Consider the following 22,142-nt stretch of genomic DNA (forward strand, 5'->3'; position numbering starts at 1 on the left):
TTGGGTGCCATAGCCACTCTAGCCTTCAGGCTTTGGAGAGTCTGAATTGACCCGTGGTGGAAGGGATCCACCAGCACAGCACAGCACAGTTGCTCTACCAAAATGTGGCCAACTGCTGCTTTAAGTGGATGCCTGATCCCATTCCTCCTTACTGGGCAGAACCTCCCAACTGAGACCTCCAACCACCTCTGTCCAAGCTCTTCAGCCAACAGAGATCTGAACTGCCCCTGGGATGGCTCTCCCAGAGGGAGGGGCAGGCTGCCATCTTTGCTGTTCTGGTGACTTAGCCGTTCCAGCCTTCGGGCTTTGGAGAGTTGAAGCCAACCCACAGTGGAAGAGGTCCTCCAGCATAGCATAGCTGCCCTACCAAAATGTGGCCAGACTGCTGCTTTAAGCGGGTATCTGATTCTGTTCCTCCTCACTGGGCAGGACCTCCCAACTAGGGCCTCCAGCCACCCCTGCCCATGTTCTCCAACCTACAGAGATGTGAATTTACTCAGGGACAGAGCTCCCAGGGGGAGGAGCAGGCTGCCATCTTTGCTGTTAGGGTGACTTAGCTGTTCCAGCCTTTGGGTTTTGGAGTATCTGAGATGACCAGAGGCAGAAGTGGACCCCCAGTGCAGCACAGCTGCTCTACCAAAACGTGACCAGACTGCTTTTTTCCTGATCCCATTCCTTCTCACAGGGCAGGACTTCCCAACTGGGGTCTCCAGTCATTTCCTACAAATGCCTTTGGGTGGGCAACAAGTCCATGACTCCTTGGGACAAAGCTCCCAGAGAGAGGGGCAGGCTGCCATTTTTGCTGTTTCATAGCCTTCACTGGGGACACCTCCAGTTCTGGAAAATCTGAGGTGACAAGGGACTGGAGCGGGCCCCAAGCATACCACAGCAGCCCTACAGAAAAGTGGCCAGACTGTTATGTGGGTGCCTGTTCCCATAGCTCCTTACTGGACAGGTTCTCCATGCCTCGGCCTCAAGCCAACGCCCCCCACACCCCCACCCGCACCACCCCCACCACCCCCACCACTCCCACCACCCCCGCCAAAGCTACTGAGCCACTACCAACTGAGAAACTCCCCAGACAGAACCTCCGGGGGCAACAAAAAATAATTCTTTTGGAAAATTTTATGAAAACAATTTTTTTTCACTTAAAGTCCTCAGTGGATTTCCTACAATAGATAACAAAATCATTTTCCAGCCAATTCCTCATTGCTTTTCTCAAATACAAATGCTATGTAACAGAAAACATGAATAATTCTACAACACAGCCTATTTCTTGGCTACTAGAGGGAGGTGTACCATAAATGCCCATTTACAATGTCTTCTGCACAGGTGTGCAAAGAGTTAATGGTATCAGATTAATCCCATAATAATAGAAATAAAGTTGGCATAGAATTCATATAAACATTAAAAAGTATATATTTTGTGCTACCATGATAACCTCTGACAATTCATTTCTGATGAAGTCTACTGAATCAAAGTAATGTCTTTGTACCTTGTTTGATAGTTGGCCATAACAGTATCACATAATTACACAGAACAAAAAGGCAGTGATAATGTTCAAAAATAAGTACCTTGGTTCTGAGATGTTACCTGTATACCAAGAACAATGAAGGTGCTTATCAGTGGTTATTCAAAAGTCCTCAACTCACTGCTTCTCTGAGAAATATAGGATGTGTTAAATTCATGTCATTTCCTCAGGCACCTCCAAGTTCCTCTCCAGTTCTTCCTTACATATTTCCTATATAGAATCATATTTAAGTCACCTAATATATGGAAAATGGATTGAGCAATGCTTGGCACATAGTAGTCACTAAGTATTTATTGTTATCATTATTACTTCATGTCTTACAAACTTTGTATGTCACATTCCCTGCAGAAATTCTAAAGTGTGATTTGCTTTAGCAAGTTCAACACAGTGCTTTCAGGGGAGAGGAAGTCTAATGTGTAGAGCATTTCTATATTACATTGTTCTTATTTAGGACAAAACAGGCAAATCACCTAAGACGTTATCAAAGTGATCAAAAATGCACTTAGAAGATTTGTTGGGGGTACCTTTAGATAAATATCCCCAAGCTATTACCTGAAATAAGTGTTGAGAGCAAATTCAAACTAGTATTTGATAACTGTACTGGAAAAAAGCACTGATAAAACAGTCCTATCCTCACATTGCATTTCCTTCACACTGTGGCAATCCATTGCAACATTATTAAAGTATTTCAATGTATATTTTATTTTTATAATAATGAATCTAATATTCTGTAATATCCTTTGATTTGTTATATATCATTCATACATCATTCATTCCATTCACTTAAAGCATCATCTTCACCAGGCATTTCTGTTGGTAATTGGTCAAGAGAAGTTGAATCTTTGTATCTCCCAGAACTCTGCTCTGATTGTACCTCAGGTGTAGAGGCTTTTGGCCCCCAGAAAGCCTTGACTGCTGCCCTGGAAGAAAAAAGCAAAAACCAAAACCACCATATGAAGCGAAAACTAAAACTGAATAGATTTCTATATTTTCTATGTATAGAAATATATATATGTGTGTATTACCTGCATGTATATATTATATATTATATATGGTACAAATATATACAACCTGTACATATACAAATATATATATAAAGGTTATATATATTTGTACCTGTGTATATATTACAGGTACATTACATTACAGGTATATTACAGGTATATTATAAAGGAAAGAAAAAGAATATAAATGTATTTATGACTACTGAACTGTATACTTTAAAATGGTAAAAATGATAATTTTATATTCAAATTTTATCTCAATAAAGAATAAAATTTTTAAAAATTACAATGATAAAAATTACTATTCAAAAATGTTTAGCACCTACACTAAGGTTACACAACTATACCTACTCAGGAAAAAAAATCGGAAGGCTGATTTTTAAAAACACTTTTATAGGGGTGGGAGGTCTGGGACGTACTAAAAAAAATAATTCCTTTGGAAAATTTTATGAAAACAATTGTTTTCGCTTAAAGTCCTCAGTGTACTTCCTACAATACATAACAAAATCATTTTCCAGCCGGTTCATTGTGATGATGCATCCAGCTGATGCATCATAATCTAAAAATGAATAATGAATAAAAAGGCACTTCTTAAAGAAGAGGTAATATATAAGTATATATAGTATATATCTGTGTACATATAGTATATATAATATATGTAAATATAATATATACTGTATACAGGTCATATGTATGTACTATATGTATATATATTATATACATATATATGTACTATATATACATGGATGTAAATATAATATATATTACCTCTTCTCTAATAAGTGTTTTTTATGCATTATTTTTAGTCTGTGATACATATATATTACATATATGTATCTATATATGTATACACATACATAATACACATATATGTATGTATACATATATGGTACATATATGTGTATACATGGTACAAATATACATGTGTAATATATATGATGATATTTATAATAGTTACATGAGTATTACACCCTGGTAAGCCTGAGGGCTCATATACATACATACTATATATATGTGATGTATACACAATCATCTGTAATATATATACATCACAAACTAAAAATAATAAAAAGGCACATCTTAGATATGAGGTTGTATATGTTATACATACATAGATCTACATATATATTATATAACCCATATATTATATACACATGTATATTATATATTATATATAAATAATATATACTATATACATATTTGGTACACATATATGACCTGTATATGATATATTTATATTGCATATAGAATATATGTACATAGATATATGTATATTGTATATACAATATATGTACATACATATAAAACATATATATTACCTCTTCTCTAAGAAATGCCTTTTGTGTTCATTATTCATTTTTAGTTTGTGATGCATCAGCTACAAATCGATAGTACGTGAGCCCTCAGATTTACCAGGGTGTACTACTCATGTAGGTATTATAAATATTGTCATACAAATGAATTAGTAGGTTACAATAACCAAGTTTTAGAGTTGAGAGAACCAAAACTGGACAACACAAATATTCATTAAATAAAACTTTTTAAAGCAATTACCATGTAAAATTGTAAAAATCGCATTTAAAAGCTCTCTCGTAGTTCGAGAAGCAAGTCATGAGATTGTTTTAAAAAGCATCTACATAAAGAGATGGGGTAGCCTGAACTAGGGCAGTCACAGGAGTAATGAAAGGAGATGGACAGTTTCAAGGCAACATGTAGGAGACAACACGGACAGGGCTCTGCAATTCACTGGATGAGGAGAGGGAAGAAGAGGAGGATGTCAATCAAGGGTGATGATGCATTCCACCATTCACCTACCAATTTACGATTATGAAGATCAATAAGAAGATTATAAATACACAGATAATGACTCCTACGGTCAGCACAAAAATTAGGGCTGCATCAGTGACCGGTAGGCCTGATCTTCTCATTTGCAATTCTAGAGAAAACACACAAACCTAATGAGTATGACTACTGAGGAAAAGGAAATTTAAAAGTTGATATTTGAAAAACAACTCTAGAAACATAAAGAAATACTTAGTGCAGAGAAAATTATTAATCATCTTGCTCTGCATGTTTGAAATCTCCTTTTCAAACATGCAAAAAGGTTAAAAGAATTTGACAATGAACAGCCTGTATTACCACCATCTAAATACTACCATTAATATTTTAAAATTCATCTATCCATTCGTCTATCAACTCATTAATCCATCTTATTTTTTATGCATTTCAATATAATTTACAAATGTCAGTATACTTCCCCCAAAATTTTTCAGCAAGCACATCATTAACTGGATTTTAATATTAGTTTTTTCTTTGAAATAAAATTTTCACACAAAGAATTGCACAAAGATCTTAGATGTACATTTGCTTAGTTTTCACAAAGGCAAACTCGTATAAGTAACTAAATGCTAGTCAAGATATAGAATATTACTATACCCCAGAAAGCTCCCTTGAGCCTCTTCCTAATTAATTCCTTCTTCATCCTTCAGAGGCAACAAGTATCCTGATTTTCTTTTTCACCATAGATTAGCTCTGACTATTCTAGAACTACATATAAATAGAAACACACACTAGGTAACCTCTTGTGTAAAGATTTGTTTACTCAGAATAATGTTTTAGAAATTCACCCATACTGTTATATGCAACTATCTTTTTTTCATTACTAGGTATACTCCACAATTTGTTTACTCGTCCTCCTACTGATGGATACCTAGGCTGTTCCAGTTGTGAGATATTATAAATAAAGCTGCCATGAACATTCTTATACAAGTCATTTTGTGAATATATATCTTAATTTTTGGCTAAATATCTAATAATAGAAATTGCTGGGTCGTAGGGTAGACAGATGTGTGTTTAGCTTTCTAAGAAACCATGAGAACTTTCTCAAACTGACTGTACTGACTGTACATGTTTTATAAATGTTTTCTACCAGATTTTGGCTTGCCTATTCATTATCCTAATGATTTCTGTTAATGAGCTGAAGTTTTTAATTTTGATGCGGTCTGATTTATTCCATGTTTCTTTTTATGGTGATTGTTTTCTGAATTATGTCTAAGAAACCTTTGCTTACTCCTGAATCATGCAAATATTCTCCTATATTTCTTCCCTAAAACTTTATGGGTTTAGCTTTTACACTTAAGACTATGATACCTCTCCAATTTTTATATTTGCTATAAGAAAGGAATTGAAGCTCATCGTTTTCCATACACATATCCACACACCCCGACCCCTCTCTCTTTAGGAAATGGGGTCTTGCTATATTGCCCAGGTTGGCCTTGAACTCCTGGGCTCAAGTGATCCTCCCACCTCAGCCTCCCAAGTAGCTAGTATAGGCACACACCACTGTACCCACCTCATGCACCACTCTTACATCAAGCATTCTCTCCCATATCTCTCTGCTCTTTCAGCAAATAAGGTTATTAAAGAGACAAAACCAGTCTACCGTATGTATTATAGTATTACTACATTGTAAACTGGTAAAAAGCCAATTAACATAGAATATTACTTCCTTTGTGAATTACATGTCTTTATTGTAGCTCTTTTATGTCCCCAAATTCTGGAATCATAAAAGATTCATGGAAGAAAGAACCACAGAGATCATCTGATCCAACCATTGCATTATACAGATGAGTAAACCAAGGTCCAGGGAGGTTTAATTTATACAAGGTATATTTTGACTATTTAAATATTTTGATTTTGATAAGTACCACTCTGTCAGAAGTAGTCTTCTATATGAGCAATCTCAACTGCTTATTTTTCTGGATTTGCTTCCCTATCTGTTAGACATCATGGAGTATAACTTTCCATTTTGCCTAGTAATTCCACAGCTATAAACTCAAGTTAGGGATCTTGCTAAATAGTTCCAAGTATGCTAGAGAAAGTACATCTATATTTATGTTTCAACATTGTTGGATTTTTAAAAATCTTTTTATTTCAGAATAACTTTAGATTTACACAAGTGGTGGCATTTTGGAAACTTAAATAAAAGACACCTTTTATAACTGAAACCTGACAAGGAGAAATGCAAAATTCATTTATCCATTACTCTGCAATGTTAGCTGAGAGAGGGTGGAGAGAGAGGGGCATGAAGATTTTATTTATTACAACAGTAGTCTTGCAAGGGTCACCGAGACTATTTTTACAGGTAATGAAAAAATAGGCTCAATTTCCTATTGAAATGTTTAATGAAAAATAGGCTAAATTTGATGCTCTCACCTTTTAGATAAACTAAGCTTATGTACATAATAGTTTCCTAGGACCACCATAACAAAGTACCACAAACTGAGTGACTTAAAAACAACAGAAATGTATTGTCTCACAGTTTTGGAGGCTAGAAGTCTGAAAACAATGTGTTGGCAGAGCCACGCTCCCACTGAGGGTTCTTGGGGGAGGATCCTTCCTTGCCTCTTACAGCTTCTCAGCTTCTGGTAGACATTCCTTGGATTCTGGTAGCATAACTCCAATTTTTGTCTCCATTTTCACATGGCTGTCTTCTCCCTGTGTCTCTCTGTGTCTTCACCTGGTATTCCCCACCCCACGCTCCGTCTGTGTTTGTGTGTCTGTGTGCACACAAACATGCCCAAATAGTCCTCTTCTTATGAGGGAACCAGTTATATTGGATTAAAGGCCCACTCCGCTCTAGTATAACCTCATCTTAACTAATTACATCTGCAAAAAATCCTATTTCCAAATATAGTCACACTCTGAGTACTTCAAAGTATCTCTTTTAACAATGCCTAATTATGAAAGACAACTATTGTGGGAGTGAAAAATCTGATATTTAAGTGAATGGATGAGAATTTTTCACTAGGGAAACCATATTTACTCTAAAAATATCTCTATTACATATTTGTTTCATGCTAGTACCATATTGTGTAGACATTTCTAGCCAAAACATTTGTTTGATTTCTAATCAGTCAGAGGGGTCTGTTGCAGTGGTGTACCCAATTGTCATGTCTAAAGAAATTAATAGATACTGGAGTGTTCTAAAAACATTTTGTCATTCAATCAGTGCACGTACAGAGATGGCAGAGTTATCCCACCATTCCTGGACTGATGTAAGAGAGAGAAGTTAACTTTGTCTCAATAAAGGCCTGACATTTTAGGGTCTGTGTTCCAGTCTTTAACATATACATTACCAAATGCATGCTCCCTTCTACGTATGAGAGGAGCTAACCACACTGAATTGTCCTAACAGGGACAAGGTAGTAGGGACAAAGACTGAGAATGGCTCCACACACCTTTAACATCATGAATGAGGGCCAGTTGAGATATTTTTTAGTTTAATGATGTTTTTATTCTCTTGCCTTTTTTAGAGTTTTATTGAAAATTATCCTTTTAATGACACCTGTTATCCCAGTAGAGGGATAAGATTATTAGCTTTCACCATGAAGATGTTTCTAAACTCATTAAACAGCGTATCAAAGAAGGTTTAAATAGTAGTTTATTTTTTTAAATCACTCTAAAACACTTTAACCTGTTTTCATTTCAATAAAATGGTTACGTTGTGCGGTATCTTTAAACTACAGCAGAAGCTCTTTACTTTGTGTTCAGAAATAGCTTCAAGAAGTCCAAAAACTCCTTTAAAATTACATGTAACTTTTGGCATATTTGTGTGTGGACATTTTTCTGGAAAAAGGATCCTGAGTCTTGATAGGATTCTCAAAAGAACTTGTGACCAAGTCCCCACATCCCTAACAACAAAGTTGATAACAACAGTAAAAACAGTTAAGAGCAGTTGAACAAAAGGAAATAATTACCTGGATATGTAAGACATCACAGATTAAATTGAATATATGCAAATGGATCTAACTCACAAGGAAAATATGGTTTCTAATATGTAAAATGACATTCAGGACAATATTTGCATTTTGTGATATATTTTTTTGAGAAGTGTATTAGTGCTTCATCAAAAAACATTTGCTTCAAATATATAATTTTTAAAGAGACATACTTTGACATTGTATTTCTTAATTTTATTTATTTTACTGAATGAAAATTTTCATAAGCATCCATGAGAATTCCATTTATCCATTTTCACTTTTCTAATGAAAGTAAAAGCAAGAATATAATTCAAGTTAGAGGACTGTTCTCTGAAGATACTTAAGAAATACACCAGGTGGCGGGCGCCTGTAGTCCCAGCTACTCGGGAGGCTGAGGCAGGAGAATGGCGTGAACCCGGGAGGCGGAGCTTGCAGTGACTCGAGATCGCGCCAGGCCACCGCACTCCAGCCTGGGCGACTGAGCAAGACTCCGTCTCAAAAAAAAAAAAAAAAGAAAGAAATACACCAGTTTCCCAAAGTGAGGCAACTGTGACTACTTTGTGAAAAAGAAATTAATTAGTATCTTGTAGAAAAGTCTAAATGATGTAAACCAGTGGTTCTCAAAGTGTGGTCTCTGGGACCAGCAGCAACAGGGAAACTTGTTAGAAATGGAAATTCTTATTCCAGTCCCATCCCAGATCTACTGAATCAGAAACTCTGGGGGTAGGGCTAGAGATTGGTGTTTTAACAAGCCTCCAAGTGATTTTAATGCTCTTTAAAGTTTGGCATATAAGCAAACCAAGACATTGCTGGACACTTACCAGTGCTCGTATAGACTGTGAATTTAATAGTTGCTACTATTTCATTATTATCCAATGTGTCACACTGGAAAGCCAAGGGGTAATTTTCCCTGCGTACTTCTAGGATTGCTGAATCATTTACAAGTACAATGGATTGCTATTTAAAAAGAAAAAAATAACAAAGTATCAACATTCTTCATGTACACTTACCAGGAAACAATTTATTTCCCTTAAGGAAAGGAGGGTTACTGTCTCCCTTAGCCTAGTTAAGTAATTAATGCTCTACATGGATTTTCAGTCACACAATCCAGACTTCAAATCCCAACCCTACCACTTCATGCCTGTGTGACTGTGGACAAGTTACTCACTGCACCTCAGTTACTCACTTGTAAAAATTGATATAATGATAGTGATTACCTCACAGAATTGTTACATGGATTAAAAAAGGCTCTAGCACTCAGTGTCATGTCTGGCACTTAATAAACCTTTAATTAATGTTAGCCACTGTTATTATTACACAACTCCTATATAAGCCAATGAAAACCTTGCTTCCGAAATGGAATACTTTGTATAAAATGGACGTTTTAAAGTTCTGATTATAGCTGGCCCTTGGACGTATGTAAAGTTTAGTCCTACTGAATAATGAAAATTTTAAAATTCCAAAATAATAAAGTTGTATAATTCTTAACTTCATTTTGGCAAACTGCTTTTAAAAAGAAAGTTTTCTGAAAACCATCAGAACTGAGAAACAAATTTTATCACTCACTAGAAAGCACCAGGTTATATCCATTCATTACTCACTTGGTCTGGCCTTAGAAGTTTCCATATATATTTGAAACGATTTATAGGAGATGTGTGAATACATGCCAGTCTAACACTTTCAAGACTTTCTGAAATTGGTTTACCCCCTGAAAAAAAATTAAACACATAAATACGATTGGGCATTATTAATTGCTTTATACATGACACTACCTTTTTTTTTTTTTTTTCTTTCCTAAGACAGGATCTGGTTCTGTCTCCCAGGCTGGAGTGCAGTGGCATGATCTTGGCTCACTGCAACCTCTGCCTCCTGGGCCCAAGCCATCTTCCCACCTCAGCCTCTCAAGTGGCTGGGAATACATGCACATGCCACTATGCCTGGCTAATTTAAAACAAAAAAATCTGTAGATATAGGGTTTCATCATGTTGCCCAACCTGGTCTCAAACTCCTGAGCTCAAGTGATCCTCCTGCCTCAGCCTCCCAAAGTGCTAAGATTACAGGTGTCACAATACTACTTTAAAAAGCCACCTCCAGTTTTAAAAATCAACTATATGCTGGAAGTTATCAAACTTATAATTGGGAGTTTGAGTGTAGAGGAACAGAAGACTGATAGGTGCAAAGATAGTCACCAAAAGAAGCAAGTGAGGAGACACCATGGCTCTCTGCTCCTTATGCAGAATAAGTTGTAATTGACCTAGTCATCTGTTAGACTAAACTATGAGATCTATTAGTGGCTTCCAATGTACTTGTTAGGGACTCCCATCAGAGATACTGAAATTTCATAACAGCATAATGTGATATATGGAACAGCTGTCAACGTTCCCAATTTAAAGTTTACAAATCTACTGACAAAATGCCATGATCAAAGCATCAAAAGCATTTCGCCACAGGATAGCCTCAACTATAGATCCTATATACAGTAAGCCTCCAGTGTATTATAGAGAATATATGTTAACTTTTATATGTCTCTGAAAAAAGGTGAAGCAAAATCAGAAAGTTGCTCAGAACTATAACTGTTTAAAGAAGTGGAATTTAAAATGTTATGATTTCCTTTCAGTATGTCAACTGGTTGCCGCCTCCTACTCAGTGGCAACCTGAGGTGAAAAATATTTCCCCAGAGTAAACTCTTGCCCACAGTCTCCCTCCAATACATAATTCAACTCACAGCCACAATCTGTTGGTCCACGGCACTCTTCTACCCGTACGACACACTTGGATTCACCAGTAGGGCATCCATTTGTTAATATAACTTCTCTAACACCAATACCTTTGGTTTAAGATAAAAAAGGGCAAATGTTAAGAAAAAAACTGATTCCATAGTGTCTTCACTTTCCCACCTAGGTCTTTTCTTGAGACTTTTCTTCTAATTTCAGAAATTAAGCTCCTAAATTCAGAATGATAACACTTAAAATTTTTCTGGCTCTGCATTTTGAGTTATTTCCTAAAACAACATTTTCTGGAGTGAATTATGTGAAACACTAGTTCCTCTGGGTACCATAAGAAAAAGGATTCCATAATCATGCACATTTGAAAATAGTACATTAAATGAAATTAAAGGGATCACTTTACTACAGAATTTTGAGGGAACTTTTAATATGCTAGTAAATTAACATGCTATTGTGTACATCTGCATGGATCTAAGATGTAAAATTTTTACATTTTTACATTTTAACATCTGTAAAATCAGAATACATTTACAATTGATAACATGTCATAAATTAATTGGCAGTATTTTTCCTTTTTAGAGTACATAAAATGTACTTCTTACAGTCCATAAAGTCGTGGATTTGATGGAATACAGTGGTATAAAATATTTCCCAAATTTATTTGACCCAGGAACTTTCTGGGGAAGCATGGGGGAAGCTCTGGAGGAAAATAAAAAATCACATTTTAGCATAAACGATGCCTTTAAATATTTAGATTCATAAAATGTCTGTATTAAATATAGAGAGGACAACCTATCACTGACCAAATCTCCATTTCCAACAGGATGCTCTCTTTAGATCGTCACACTTTTTGTAACAAGAAATTAACTTTCCTAACTGATCTCAGAATTCCAGAGTTTGCCTCACATCACCACAATTGAGAGAAATAACAAAATGCAGGATTAGCTACATGTTGAAAAATGTGCCATGTTAAGACAGGTTAAGAAAGAGTCCATTTTTATTTCCTTAACTACTAGATTTCCTCTTCCAGCCCCTCTAAGATGTTATCTTACTGGAGATGTTACTAAAATGCAAATTTTGAGTTAGCTGTTCTTGAATGGGTTTGAGATTCTGCATTTCTAACAAGCTCCCAGGTGATACTGCTGCAGTCTGTGGATCTCATTTTGAATAGCAAGGGAGAAGGCTACATATGAAATAAGAAAATGGAAGGATGGAAGGAAGAAGGTCTTTGGTTAAGAGAAATGATGGCTAAGAATGGCTGAAGTAAGGCTCCACTTGAGTTTATGAAAGACTTTTTTTTTTTTTTTTTTTTGAGATGCAGTCTTGCTCTGTCGCAGAGGCTAGAGTGCAGAGGCATGATCTCAGCTCACCGCAACCTCTGCCTCCCGGGTTCAAGCAATTCTCCTCCCTCAGCCTCCTGAATAGCTGGGATTACAGGGGCATGCCACCCTGCCCAGCTAATTTTTGTATTTTTAGTAGAGACAGGGTTTCACCATGTTGGTCAAACAGGTCTCGAACTCCTGACCTGGTGATCTGCCAGCCTCAGCCTCCCAAAGTGCTGGGATTACAGGCGTGAGCCACCATGGCCAGCCCGAAAGAGTCTTTAGAAGCACAGCCTTAATTCCGAAGTGCATAAATATTTTTAAAGCAGGTTTTTTGTTGTTGTTGTTGTTGTTTGTTTTGTTTTGTTTTTGAGATAGAGTCTCGCTTTGTCACCAGGTTGGAGTGCCGTGGTGCGATCTCAATTCACTGCAACCTCTGCCTCCCAGCTTCAAGCACTTTTCCCGCCTCAGCCTCCCAAGTAGCTGGGACTACAGGTACACGCCACCGTGCCCAGCTAATTTTTCTGTATTTTTAGTAGAGATGGGGTTTCACCATCTTGGCCAGGATGGCCTCGATTTCTGGACCTCATGATCTACCTGCCTCGGCCTCCCAAAGTGCTGGGATTACAGGAGTGAGTCACCATGCCCGACATAAAGCAGGTATTTTATGTATTTATTTATTTAGCTAAATACAGTTCACTGAGATGCATGTAGGTGTGGGATTTTCTGCAATACCAAGTAACACCTAAAAATCTGCCTGGATATAAAAGAAAACTTTTTGACTGCTAAAATATTGTTTCAGAAGTTAAACAGAATTTTCATCAAGGCATTTTTCTCTTCTAGTTCTAAATTGAAAGGCTTTTAACATTTTAGGCATGAAATATTGCTTTTTCTAGTTTATTTTTTCCTTATAACTTATTACCACCTGCCACATTATATGTTTTACATATTATGTAAACTATACATTGCTTGAGGGTAGAGAGTTTTGTCTGCTCTGTCTGCTCATATCCCTAGCACCTATAATGATGCCTAGCACATAGCAGGCAAATAATTTTTAAAAAATAATCATTTGAGTGAATACAACTTCTAAACTTGTCTTTAAATAATAGAAAACAATGACAATTACTTGAACTGTCATAAAAATAATTCTCTACCTGTGAAAATTTCTGAAGTTAGCAGCTAAACAAAGATGTAAACCACAAATAAGTAATTGCAGGCTTACTACATGGATTTCTCTCATTTTATGACTGACTTACTAAGAAATTAAGGTTAAACAAAAAACAAACAGCTAAAACAATTTTAAGAGATAGAGAGAATAGTGGTTGCCAGGAGCTGGGAGGAGGGGAAAACGAGAAGTTAGTGTTTAATGGGCATTTCAGATTGACATAATAAAAAAGTTCTCGAGATGGGCGGTTGTGACAGTTGCACAAGAATGTGAATATGCTTAAGTCCACGGACTTGTACATTTAAAAATGGCTAAAATGGTAACTTTTATGTTAGGTATATTGTACCACAATGTTAAAAAGCTTCTCCAAATAAAAACAATACAGGTGTAATTTTTGACGCCCCCACTCCTGCGAAATTCATTCTGATCTAGATCTGCATGGATTTTGTCTTCTTATCCTCTGATAATTGTCCCCTTTTCCCTCTCATCACTGTTTTCTTTCCAAGGAAGATTCTATTTAGAAGAAACTTAATTTCATTGTGAATTATCTATGGTCTTCTTAGCACCCTGGTCTACAGTATTGTTTCTCAAAGGATAGTCCTCTAACTAGCGGCATCAACTTCATTGTAAACTTGTTAGAGAAATTTTATGTCCAATTTCTATCCATGGAATGATCAGACTAAGTCATATTCTTTGAATATTATCCTCCCCACAAAGCCAATACATCTTTTCTCCAAAACATGACAAGCAAATTGGAGAAATGTAGAATTTAGAATGGACTATTACAAATAAGCAAATTCTTGATAAATTTGTCAACACAATATGCGGGAAGACATCTGTGAGATGCACTGGAAAATCTTTCATCTTCTGAACATCTGTGAGATAGAGAAAATTTTACTTTGGTGAAGGCAGTTTATGTGCCAAAAAAAAAAAAAAAATTAGGGAGCTGGCTTAAAATAAGATTTAGAGATTACAAACTGAAAATATCTTACAGTTTAAAGCAGTCACCCTGAGTTTTGTGTATACATTATAGTAATTAGAAATAAAAATCCATGAGAGATGCATGAAAGTACACAAGCTACAAATAAAAAGTTGCACACTATCTGCTTTTACCTTTCCTCCCCCGCAAATTACAACACGGTTTATTCATCTGCTCCAAGCTACTTACCACATGTAACGGTGCACATTCCGAATTCTACTTCTTTGACTACATTCGCATTTGAAACTAAACATAAAGGGTAAAGATACATTATTTAATTATATGAAAACTTTTCTAAGTGAAACACCTCTTACTTGGAGATGAAAGACATGCGTATCATATAGGCAGCAGACATTTTTTAAGTTTTCCATTTAAATCAGAAAACAATGCCATTCTGAGTACTGTTATTGTCTAAAAAGAGTCTCAAACCTCTAAAGAAGTCCATTAAATTAGGAAATAACCTAATAGAAAGGTTTATATTTAAACTTTGTATATACCTTAAAAATGTTTTTCATCAGTTGATATATAGTAAGTTAAAATTTGATAGAGGGTCTCAGAAAAACACACAAAGGCCTGTCAGTTGTAAAAACCAATTTTTTCCATTCTCTATTTTCCAAAATTGAGTGTATAATTTCTATTCAAAGAGAAGTCATTAACCAGTGTTTATTAAAATGATAAAAGTTTTATAGATTAGTTCTACTCATTTCCCAGGTTAAGATGGTAAATTTAAATATTTCTAAGAATTTATTTCAACACTTTACCAGGTTAGTATAGGAGTGTATTACTATTTAAAAAATTAAATGTTGTTGGTTCTAAATCATGTTTCTCTTTTTCTCATCATTCTGAAGTTTGACATAAAATTCCACTAGCTATAGTATACAAGCCATTCTTCAGCTCAAATTAGGACTAAAATCTCAATAGAAAAAATATCAAATGAGATGTTAGAAGATGACTTTTAAAAGGCATTGTACCCTAGGACAACAAATCACATGGAAAACACATCGAACTGGAGTCCAAAGAGCTGCTTCTATCACTAATTAGCTGTTTGCGTTTGAGCAAATTAATTAAATGCTGTCAGGCTTAGTTAACCCTTCTGCAAAATTTGGAAAGGAAAATCCATCTCATTTGATTGTTGTAAGAATTAAATAAGGATAATGTGTGTGAAAGCATTCTATAAATTGTTTAGTACTACAAACATACTTAAGATATAATTACCCAATTTAAACCCATTTTGTACTTACTAATTTAATATAATGCTGGGGTTTTTTTCCTATTTTGATAACTGTAAAATCTCAATAGCTTCATAAACACTACTATTCTGTACTTACGAGCACCAAATATAGTTGGGTTTTTTTCCTATTTTGATAACTGTAAAATCTCAATAGCTTCATAAACACTACTATTCTGTACTTACGAGCACCACATATAGTTTTTTGCTTTTGTTTTTCTGAGAGAATCTTACTCTGTTGCCCAGGCTGGAGTGCAGGGCTCACTGCAACCTCCACCTCCTAGGCACAAGTGATTCTTATGCTTCAGCCTCCTGAGTAGCTGGGACTACAGGCACGTGCCACCACACCGAGCTAATTTTTGTATTTTTAGTAGAGACAGAGTTTCACCATGTTGGCCAGGCTGGTCTCAAACTCCTGACCTCAAGTGATCCACCAGCCTCAGCCTCCCAAAGTGCTGGGATTACAGGCATGAGCCACCGTGCCCGGCCCCAATATAGTATCTTGAATACTCAGTAAGCACCCAGTGTACATAAGTAAATCAATATTGACTTTGTTAAGTCATTTCTTTAACAAAAATAAATGATTTAGACTATCATGATGATCATTTTGAATTGTGGAATGCTTAGATACCTTCTACTGGCACGTTATGTGATACAAATTAAAAGCCAAATCCTGAACATAGAAAACACGGCTAAGAGAATGAGTGCTGCACTATTTGTAAATATAAGCCTTTTTCAAAAACCATTAGTCAATTACTATGTATTATTCTACTTTGGGAAAGCTGTTTAATTTCTTCCAACTTGTTTCCTTAAAGAAAAACAAATGAGACTAAATAAGAAAGTCTCTAAAGTCCCTTTCAGCTTTAATATTCTATGATGTATTGAGTGTCCATTAGGTTACTCAGTAACCTTTTTAAAAAATGGGAATCCTACAATGGTGGGTCAGTGGAATTGTATGTAATTGGACTTCAGTGTAGCATTTGTCAAAATTTCTTGTTATAAACCTATGAGTGGTAAGAAAATAAATGGTCTGAATGTCAGTAGTTTTATGTGAAACTGTTTAAACTCTAAGATCACAGTGGTTAATTAACCAGTTGGTATCAACATGGTAGGAGTGATGTGTCACAGGGCTCTGTCCTGTTCAACATTTTTATTAATGACCTGGAAAAAGATGCTGTTATCATGCTGACTAAATCCAGAATTCTCCAAAGCTAGAAAGGATAGCAAATATATTTGATGATATATCCGTATCTAAAAAATGACAGGGTGAAATAATGGGCAAATCTAACAAAATGAAACCTTAAGGAATAAAAAGTCCTTCACATACAGCTGAAAAGTCAGCTGTCCAAAACTATTTTATGGGTTGTCTTAATTTGATAGGACAGTTAAAAACGAATGGAGAGTTCAACAGTGAATTCAATAGGAATCAAAGATGTGCAGAAGCTTCCCTAAAAATCTACTGGGTCTTAGGCTACACTAACAAAAGCCTGGCATTCACAGTGATGAGGATAATGATCTTGCTCTTTTAGTTGTGGCCAGATTCCGAAATGTTCTCTTCAGTTCAGGACAGCACACGGTAACTTTTGGTATCTATCATCAGGATGCAATTTTAGTTTTTCAGTTTCTGACAGTTGATTTATAAGGTTGATATTTCATGACTTCTATTCTTCCTTAGAAGTATTCCAAAGACAAAAAGAACATATGTGTATAGGATAAAACCCATTGTATAGACTACAACTTTCTATTTTGCAATTATTATGTAGGTCTATTGGATCCTGTTTATAAATCTAAAGGTATACCTGCATAAAAGATATATTTAAAAGGTATATTAAAGGGTATACAAGGTAAAACAAAAGTATAAGGATATAAATCTCATGTCTTTTTTCTTTTTTTTTTTTTTTTTTTTTTTTTTGAGACGGAGTCTCGCTTTGTTGCCCAGGCTGGAATGCAGTGGCGTGATCTCAGCTCACTGCAAGCTCCACCTTCTGGGTTCACGCCGTTCTCCTGCTTCAGTCTCCCGAGTGGCTGGAACTACAGGCACCCACCACTACGCCTGGCTAATTTTTTGTATTTTTGGTAGAGATGGGGTTTCACTGTGTTAGCCAGGATGGTCTCCATCTCCTGACCTTGTGATCCGCCCACCTCGGCCTCCCAAAGTGCTGGGATTACAGGTGTGAGCTACCGTGCCTGGCCATAAATCTAGTATCTTAATGATTTTTCTTTATCTTGAAACACTGTGATATTTCATCACCCATAATGATTGTATTACTCTTTATTTTCAACTACATTTTTAAATGACTAAAATTTAAAAATGAAAGAATGATTGGAATTGCCTAGAAAAATAATGTAATTGTGAAATAATTACACTAACACAGGCTATTTTACAACATCCTGTGTTTTCATATTGTTTTACCCAAGATATTGCATCATCTTTCAAGAAGATATAAAAGAAGTCTAGAGGTATCCTCCTTGTAGTCTATTTCTGGCTTTTATTGAACATAGTTGAGATTTCACAATTTTTCATCTTTTGCCCATAATGGCAAAGAGAAGAAAACTGACAGAGAAAAACATTTCACAATTATTGAACGAATCAGAAGATGAAAAGAGACAGATAACAGCATTTTAGATGCTAATGATGATGATGAAATTGATTGTATAAGCAAAATCTCAATGAGAGATGATGACATCTTGGAAGGATATACTAGATGAATTTTTTCTAACTTAAGAATTGATGAGTAAATAGTATCTTTCTGGGGATGAAAAGAATATATGGTATTATCATGTAGTTAGCCTTTCAACAGGAAAGATTTGATCTGGAAATATACTGTGACAATAACTTGTACCATACTGTTTTGCTAAAAGGATGTGGACAGTATTCACTCCTTTTTTAAAACATTTATGCACCAACATTTATTTGTCAAGGTTTGTAAATGAATATATTGTGATGAAAGATATGTATATAAAGGTGACTGAAAGAAAAGATTATGTAGAAATGAGTAAAATTCATTGGACCAATCATTCTAATTGGTGTTTATAAATCTAAAGATGAAAATATTTTCCAATTATGAAGAAAAGATGGCTTTCTCTTCAACAAAATATATGCCTTTGTAGTTTTCAAAAGTGTTGGTTTTTTGACAAGTGCAAAAAGAACCAAGATTAATGACAAGCTCAAATTTATTAAAGATGCACTCAAAATCTGTAATCAATATTAACACAATGAATGCATTCTAGGTTCATGCTTAACAACTGAGCACTTAGTTGCATTCAAAGTACTTTGCCCAGTTAGGGTACATACACCTTCAAAACTAGGATATATGGAATAAAAACTTGAATTTTTCCATGTTTAAATTCTTCTTGAAAGTTCTAACAAAGTTGTTTTCACTATCCCTTTATCCATATTTGTAAATTATTTTTAAATGACTAAAAAAATTAAAGGTCCACTGGACTGTAAATGGGGATAACTGTTTCTACTGATCCACTGAGGGTTAAGGGGACAATGCAAATTTCAGTAACAGTTCTGGAAATTTTCAGACCTCTAACACCTCAGATTGTTTCAAGTTTTGGATTCTCGCTCTCCCCAAGAAAAAGCACTTATGCATGAAACTGTATGTGTTAAAATCCCAGAAAGTACATGGATTCCTTAAAGTCCACAGATGAGGAAACTGAGACTCTGAGAGAGTAACTAACCTACATTTTAATTTGAATGTAAGACATTATAACTTTATTGTCTGAGTTTAGCCTAAATAATGTTTAGCATTTTATAGCTAGAAGTATCTCTTGGCCAGTTTAATATTAAAATTGTTAATTCAATTACTTTAAAGAAGAGAATGAAGCAATAGCTACTATGCTTTAGAACATGTTCTCTTCTTTCCTAGTCTTTCTTTTTCACATTTCTGAAGTCAAGGATCTTTTTAAGCTCTCTGTAGTGTAATGTTACAAGGCCGTGCAAACCTCGATCCCACTGTTAACCTCAGACAATCCATTTCTTTTTGTTGGTGCTGAGGGTCACTATCAGGAAATAAAAGAAAGGCTGGTAGACACAGCAGTCACTCGATATGTATAGACAGAAGACACGTGAGAATGCAAACGATATTAGAAGAATCGCAGCTGGGTCATTTAGAAGGGAAAGGGATAATCCTTCTTGAGAAGATAGCAAACCTGCTGCTGACCTTCCACCTGCTAGAATGTGAGTCACTAATCAATATGACATGTACAACAGCCTATAAAGTTTTATTGCTTAATGAGCCGGCAGAAAAAAGCAAATGTATGAACCAAGCAGGGGCTCATTGTTCCTTGGTTAACATGCAGCATCTAACAAAGCCACTAGCTGGATCCCTTGACAGGTGTTTTCTACTGCTCCATTCCTTTGTCCGAGGCTGCACATACCAATGAAACACCACAATGCAGAGGTGCTCAAGGCTAGGAGCTGCAGGAAGCTGCCATGGGGCTTCTGGGCAGTTTTGTCGGCATACTGGTCTATCTAGATGTGTCGTCGTAAAGGGGGATTCTGAATTCCACTGCAACCTCAAGTGCAAATGTGGAAATCAAGCAACTTGGAACTTGAAAAAAAAGAATCTACTATGAGAAGGGAAAATGAATGCAAGAAGAGTCAAAATGATTCCTCTTGGTGGAAGGCTACCTCCAACCCTTAAAAAAAAATCTTTTTCCTTGTCCAAAGCAATATTTAGAAGTTTTCTATAGTAATTTCTATATACATGCTTATCTGTGTATCTTGCTGTGGCCTGGGAGAATGAGCACATTCTTCTTCAAGGCCACAAGATGCAAGAAAGGGACAAACTCGGGGCTGAGGTATGCGAGAGAGCTCTCTAGACGTTAACACGGATAATTCTCATGGTTCGCCTTTGCTCCATCAACAGGGGCCACCGCATGCCCCCAAGGGAGTTCCCACCCTCACCATCCTCGGTTTCAGTCGGGGCGTAGTTCTCCGCGGTCTCGCTGTCGTTGTTTTCGGTCTCCTCCTCGCCCTCGCCTTCGTGGGCCAGGCCGGCATCCTGCACGGCGGCGGCGGTGACGTTGGTCCCGCGCGCAGACGGGAGGACCGCCAGGAGCAGCCAGCCGACCGTCAGCAGCAGCCCGGCGGAGCAGCCCGTGCCCCTGGGGCTCATGGTTGAGGACAGGTGCGTTGAAGAGAGGTGCGACGCCCCGCCCGCAGCCGCCCGGCTCTGAATCTCCTGTGACGAACCGTGACGCCTCAATGGTTGCCTGGGCGCTGCTCCGGGGCTGAGCGCCTGGAACACGCGCGGAGCTGGGCTGCGTGGCGCGCAAGCCAGGACGCGACGAGGAGCCACGTGCGACAAGTCCCTAGAAGAGGACGCCTCCCTTACCCGCAACCGGAAGTTCCCTGCCCAGGCCGCCTCCCTGAGCCTTCCGGGTGCGGTAGGGGTTGCTGTCAGTTGCTCCTTCCGCCGCAGTTGATGGAGCGACCCTTCAGCCTCCTGGCTCACCCTGCCTGCTTTCTTCTAATACATTTCATTTTCGTACATAATGTTTACCCTTCCCCAAACTAGACTTCTTAGCCCTCACATACTCTTCGTGTGATTTGGTTTCAAAATTTCGTATCCAGAATGTCCAATTTGGGATGTATTGAGAAGGACTCGATTTCTTCTTTGGGATCAGAATAATAGACTTTGAGTAAGAAGAAATTTAGAAATCATCTGATACTCCAAGCCCCTCATTTTTAAGTGAAGAGATTAAGAATCAGAGAGATGAAATGACTCGACCAAAAACATCCAGCAAATTATTTACAAACCTGGAGCTCCCAGTCACATCTCCCGAACACTTACTCGATGATCAGTGATTCTTACGATTCAAGGTTAACAATGAAGAAGCTTTCAGTGGGGGTGATTGGGAGTTCAAGCACTGAAAAGTTAGGGTTCACTTTTGATTCTGTTATTACAAATTTTGCCTCATCTAGTAGTCACATTGTGGTTGTTTGTGGTTGTTTTTGAAAAGACACATAGGGCGCCATACTTTGAGGCTGATTGTTTAAATTCCTATGACAAGTGAGATGAAAGTGAACTTGCGTACACTCTGGCTTTTGGAATATTTGAATATCTAGTCTCAGCAGACTAACAGATAAGCAGGTAACAGAAGAGTATTAAGAGGGTCTTCAGAGACACTTATTTGTAACAAAACAGGTTGTTTGAAGCAGAAGTAGAAATTTTTTATTTGAATATTTTCTCCCAAAAAGGCTTCTACTTTTGAAAATACAAGGACTGCTAAACATCTTCAGTATTAAAGTTCGAATTGATATCGGTGAGAAGTCTCTGGGAACATTCATATCAATTAAAATACCTTAAAATATAGCGCTTGACAAGATTATGAGGGAGTTAACATGGGAAACTTAGAGATGATCTCGAGAAGTAAAGGCCTTTGTTTCATGGCTAAATGAGTCAAAATTTTTC

The 22,142-nt window shown here is 36.7% G+C and overlaps 1 protein-coding gene across 2 annotated transcripts; it reads right to left on the reverse strand.

Moving 5' to 3' along the window:
- Positions 1-1,803: 1,803 nt before the first annotated feature.
- LOC105496307 (sperm acrosome associated 1) lies at positions 1,804-20,919 on the reverse strand. Of its 2 annotated transcripts, XM_011766640.2 has the most exons (7): positions 20,633-20,911; positions 14,679-14,735; positions 11,023-11,124; positions 9,899-10,005; positions 9,119-9,254; positions 4,351-4,471; positions 1,804-2,451 (listed from the first exon to the last, which is right to left on the reverse strand). In XM_011766640.2, the coding sequence occupies exons 1-7, from the start codon at positions 20,841-20,843 to the stop codon at positions 2,298-2,300; spliced, it is 888 nt and encodes a 295-aa protein (XP_011764942.1). In that variant the 5' UTR covers positions 20,844-20,911; the 3' UTR covers positions 1,804-2,297. The 2 variants fall into 2 exon arrangements, with proteins under 2 accessions (XP_011764942.1, XP_070952845.1); XM_071096744.1 differs by lacking the exons at positions 1,804-2,451; positions 4,351-4,471 and adding an exon at positions 8,598-8,791 and having other exon boundaries at positions 20,633-20,919.
- Between the last annotated feature and the right edge of the window lie 1,223 nt (positions 20,920-22,142).

The sequence above is a fragment of the Macaca nemestrina genome, chromosome 5 (genome assembly GCF_043159975.1).
Source record: "Macaca nemestrina isolate mMacNem1 chromosome 5, mMacNem.hap1, whole genome shotgun sequence".
NCBI lineage: Eukaryota > Metazoa > Chordata > Mammalia > Primates > Cercopithecidae > Macaca > Macaca nemestrina.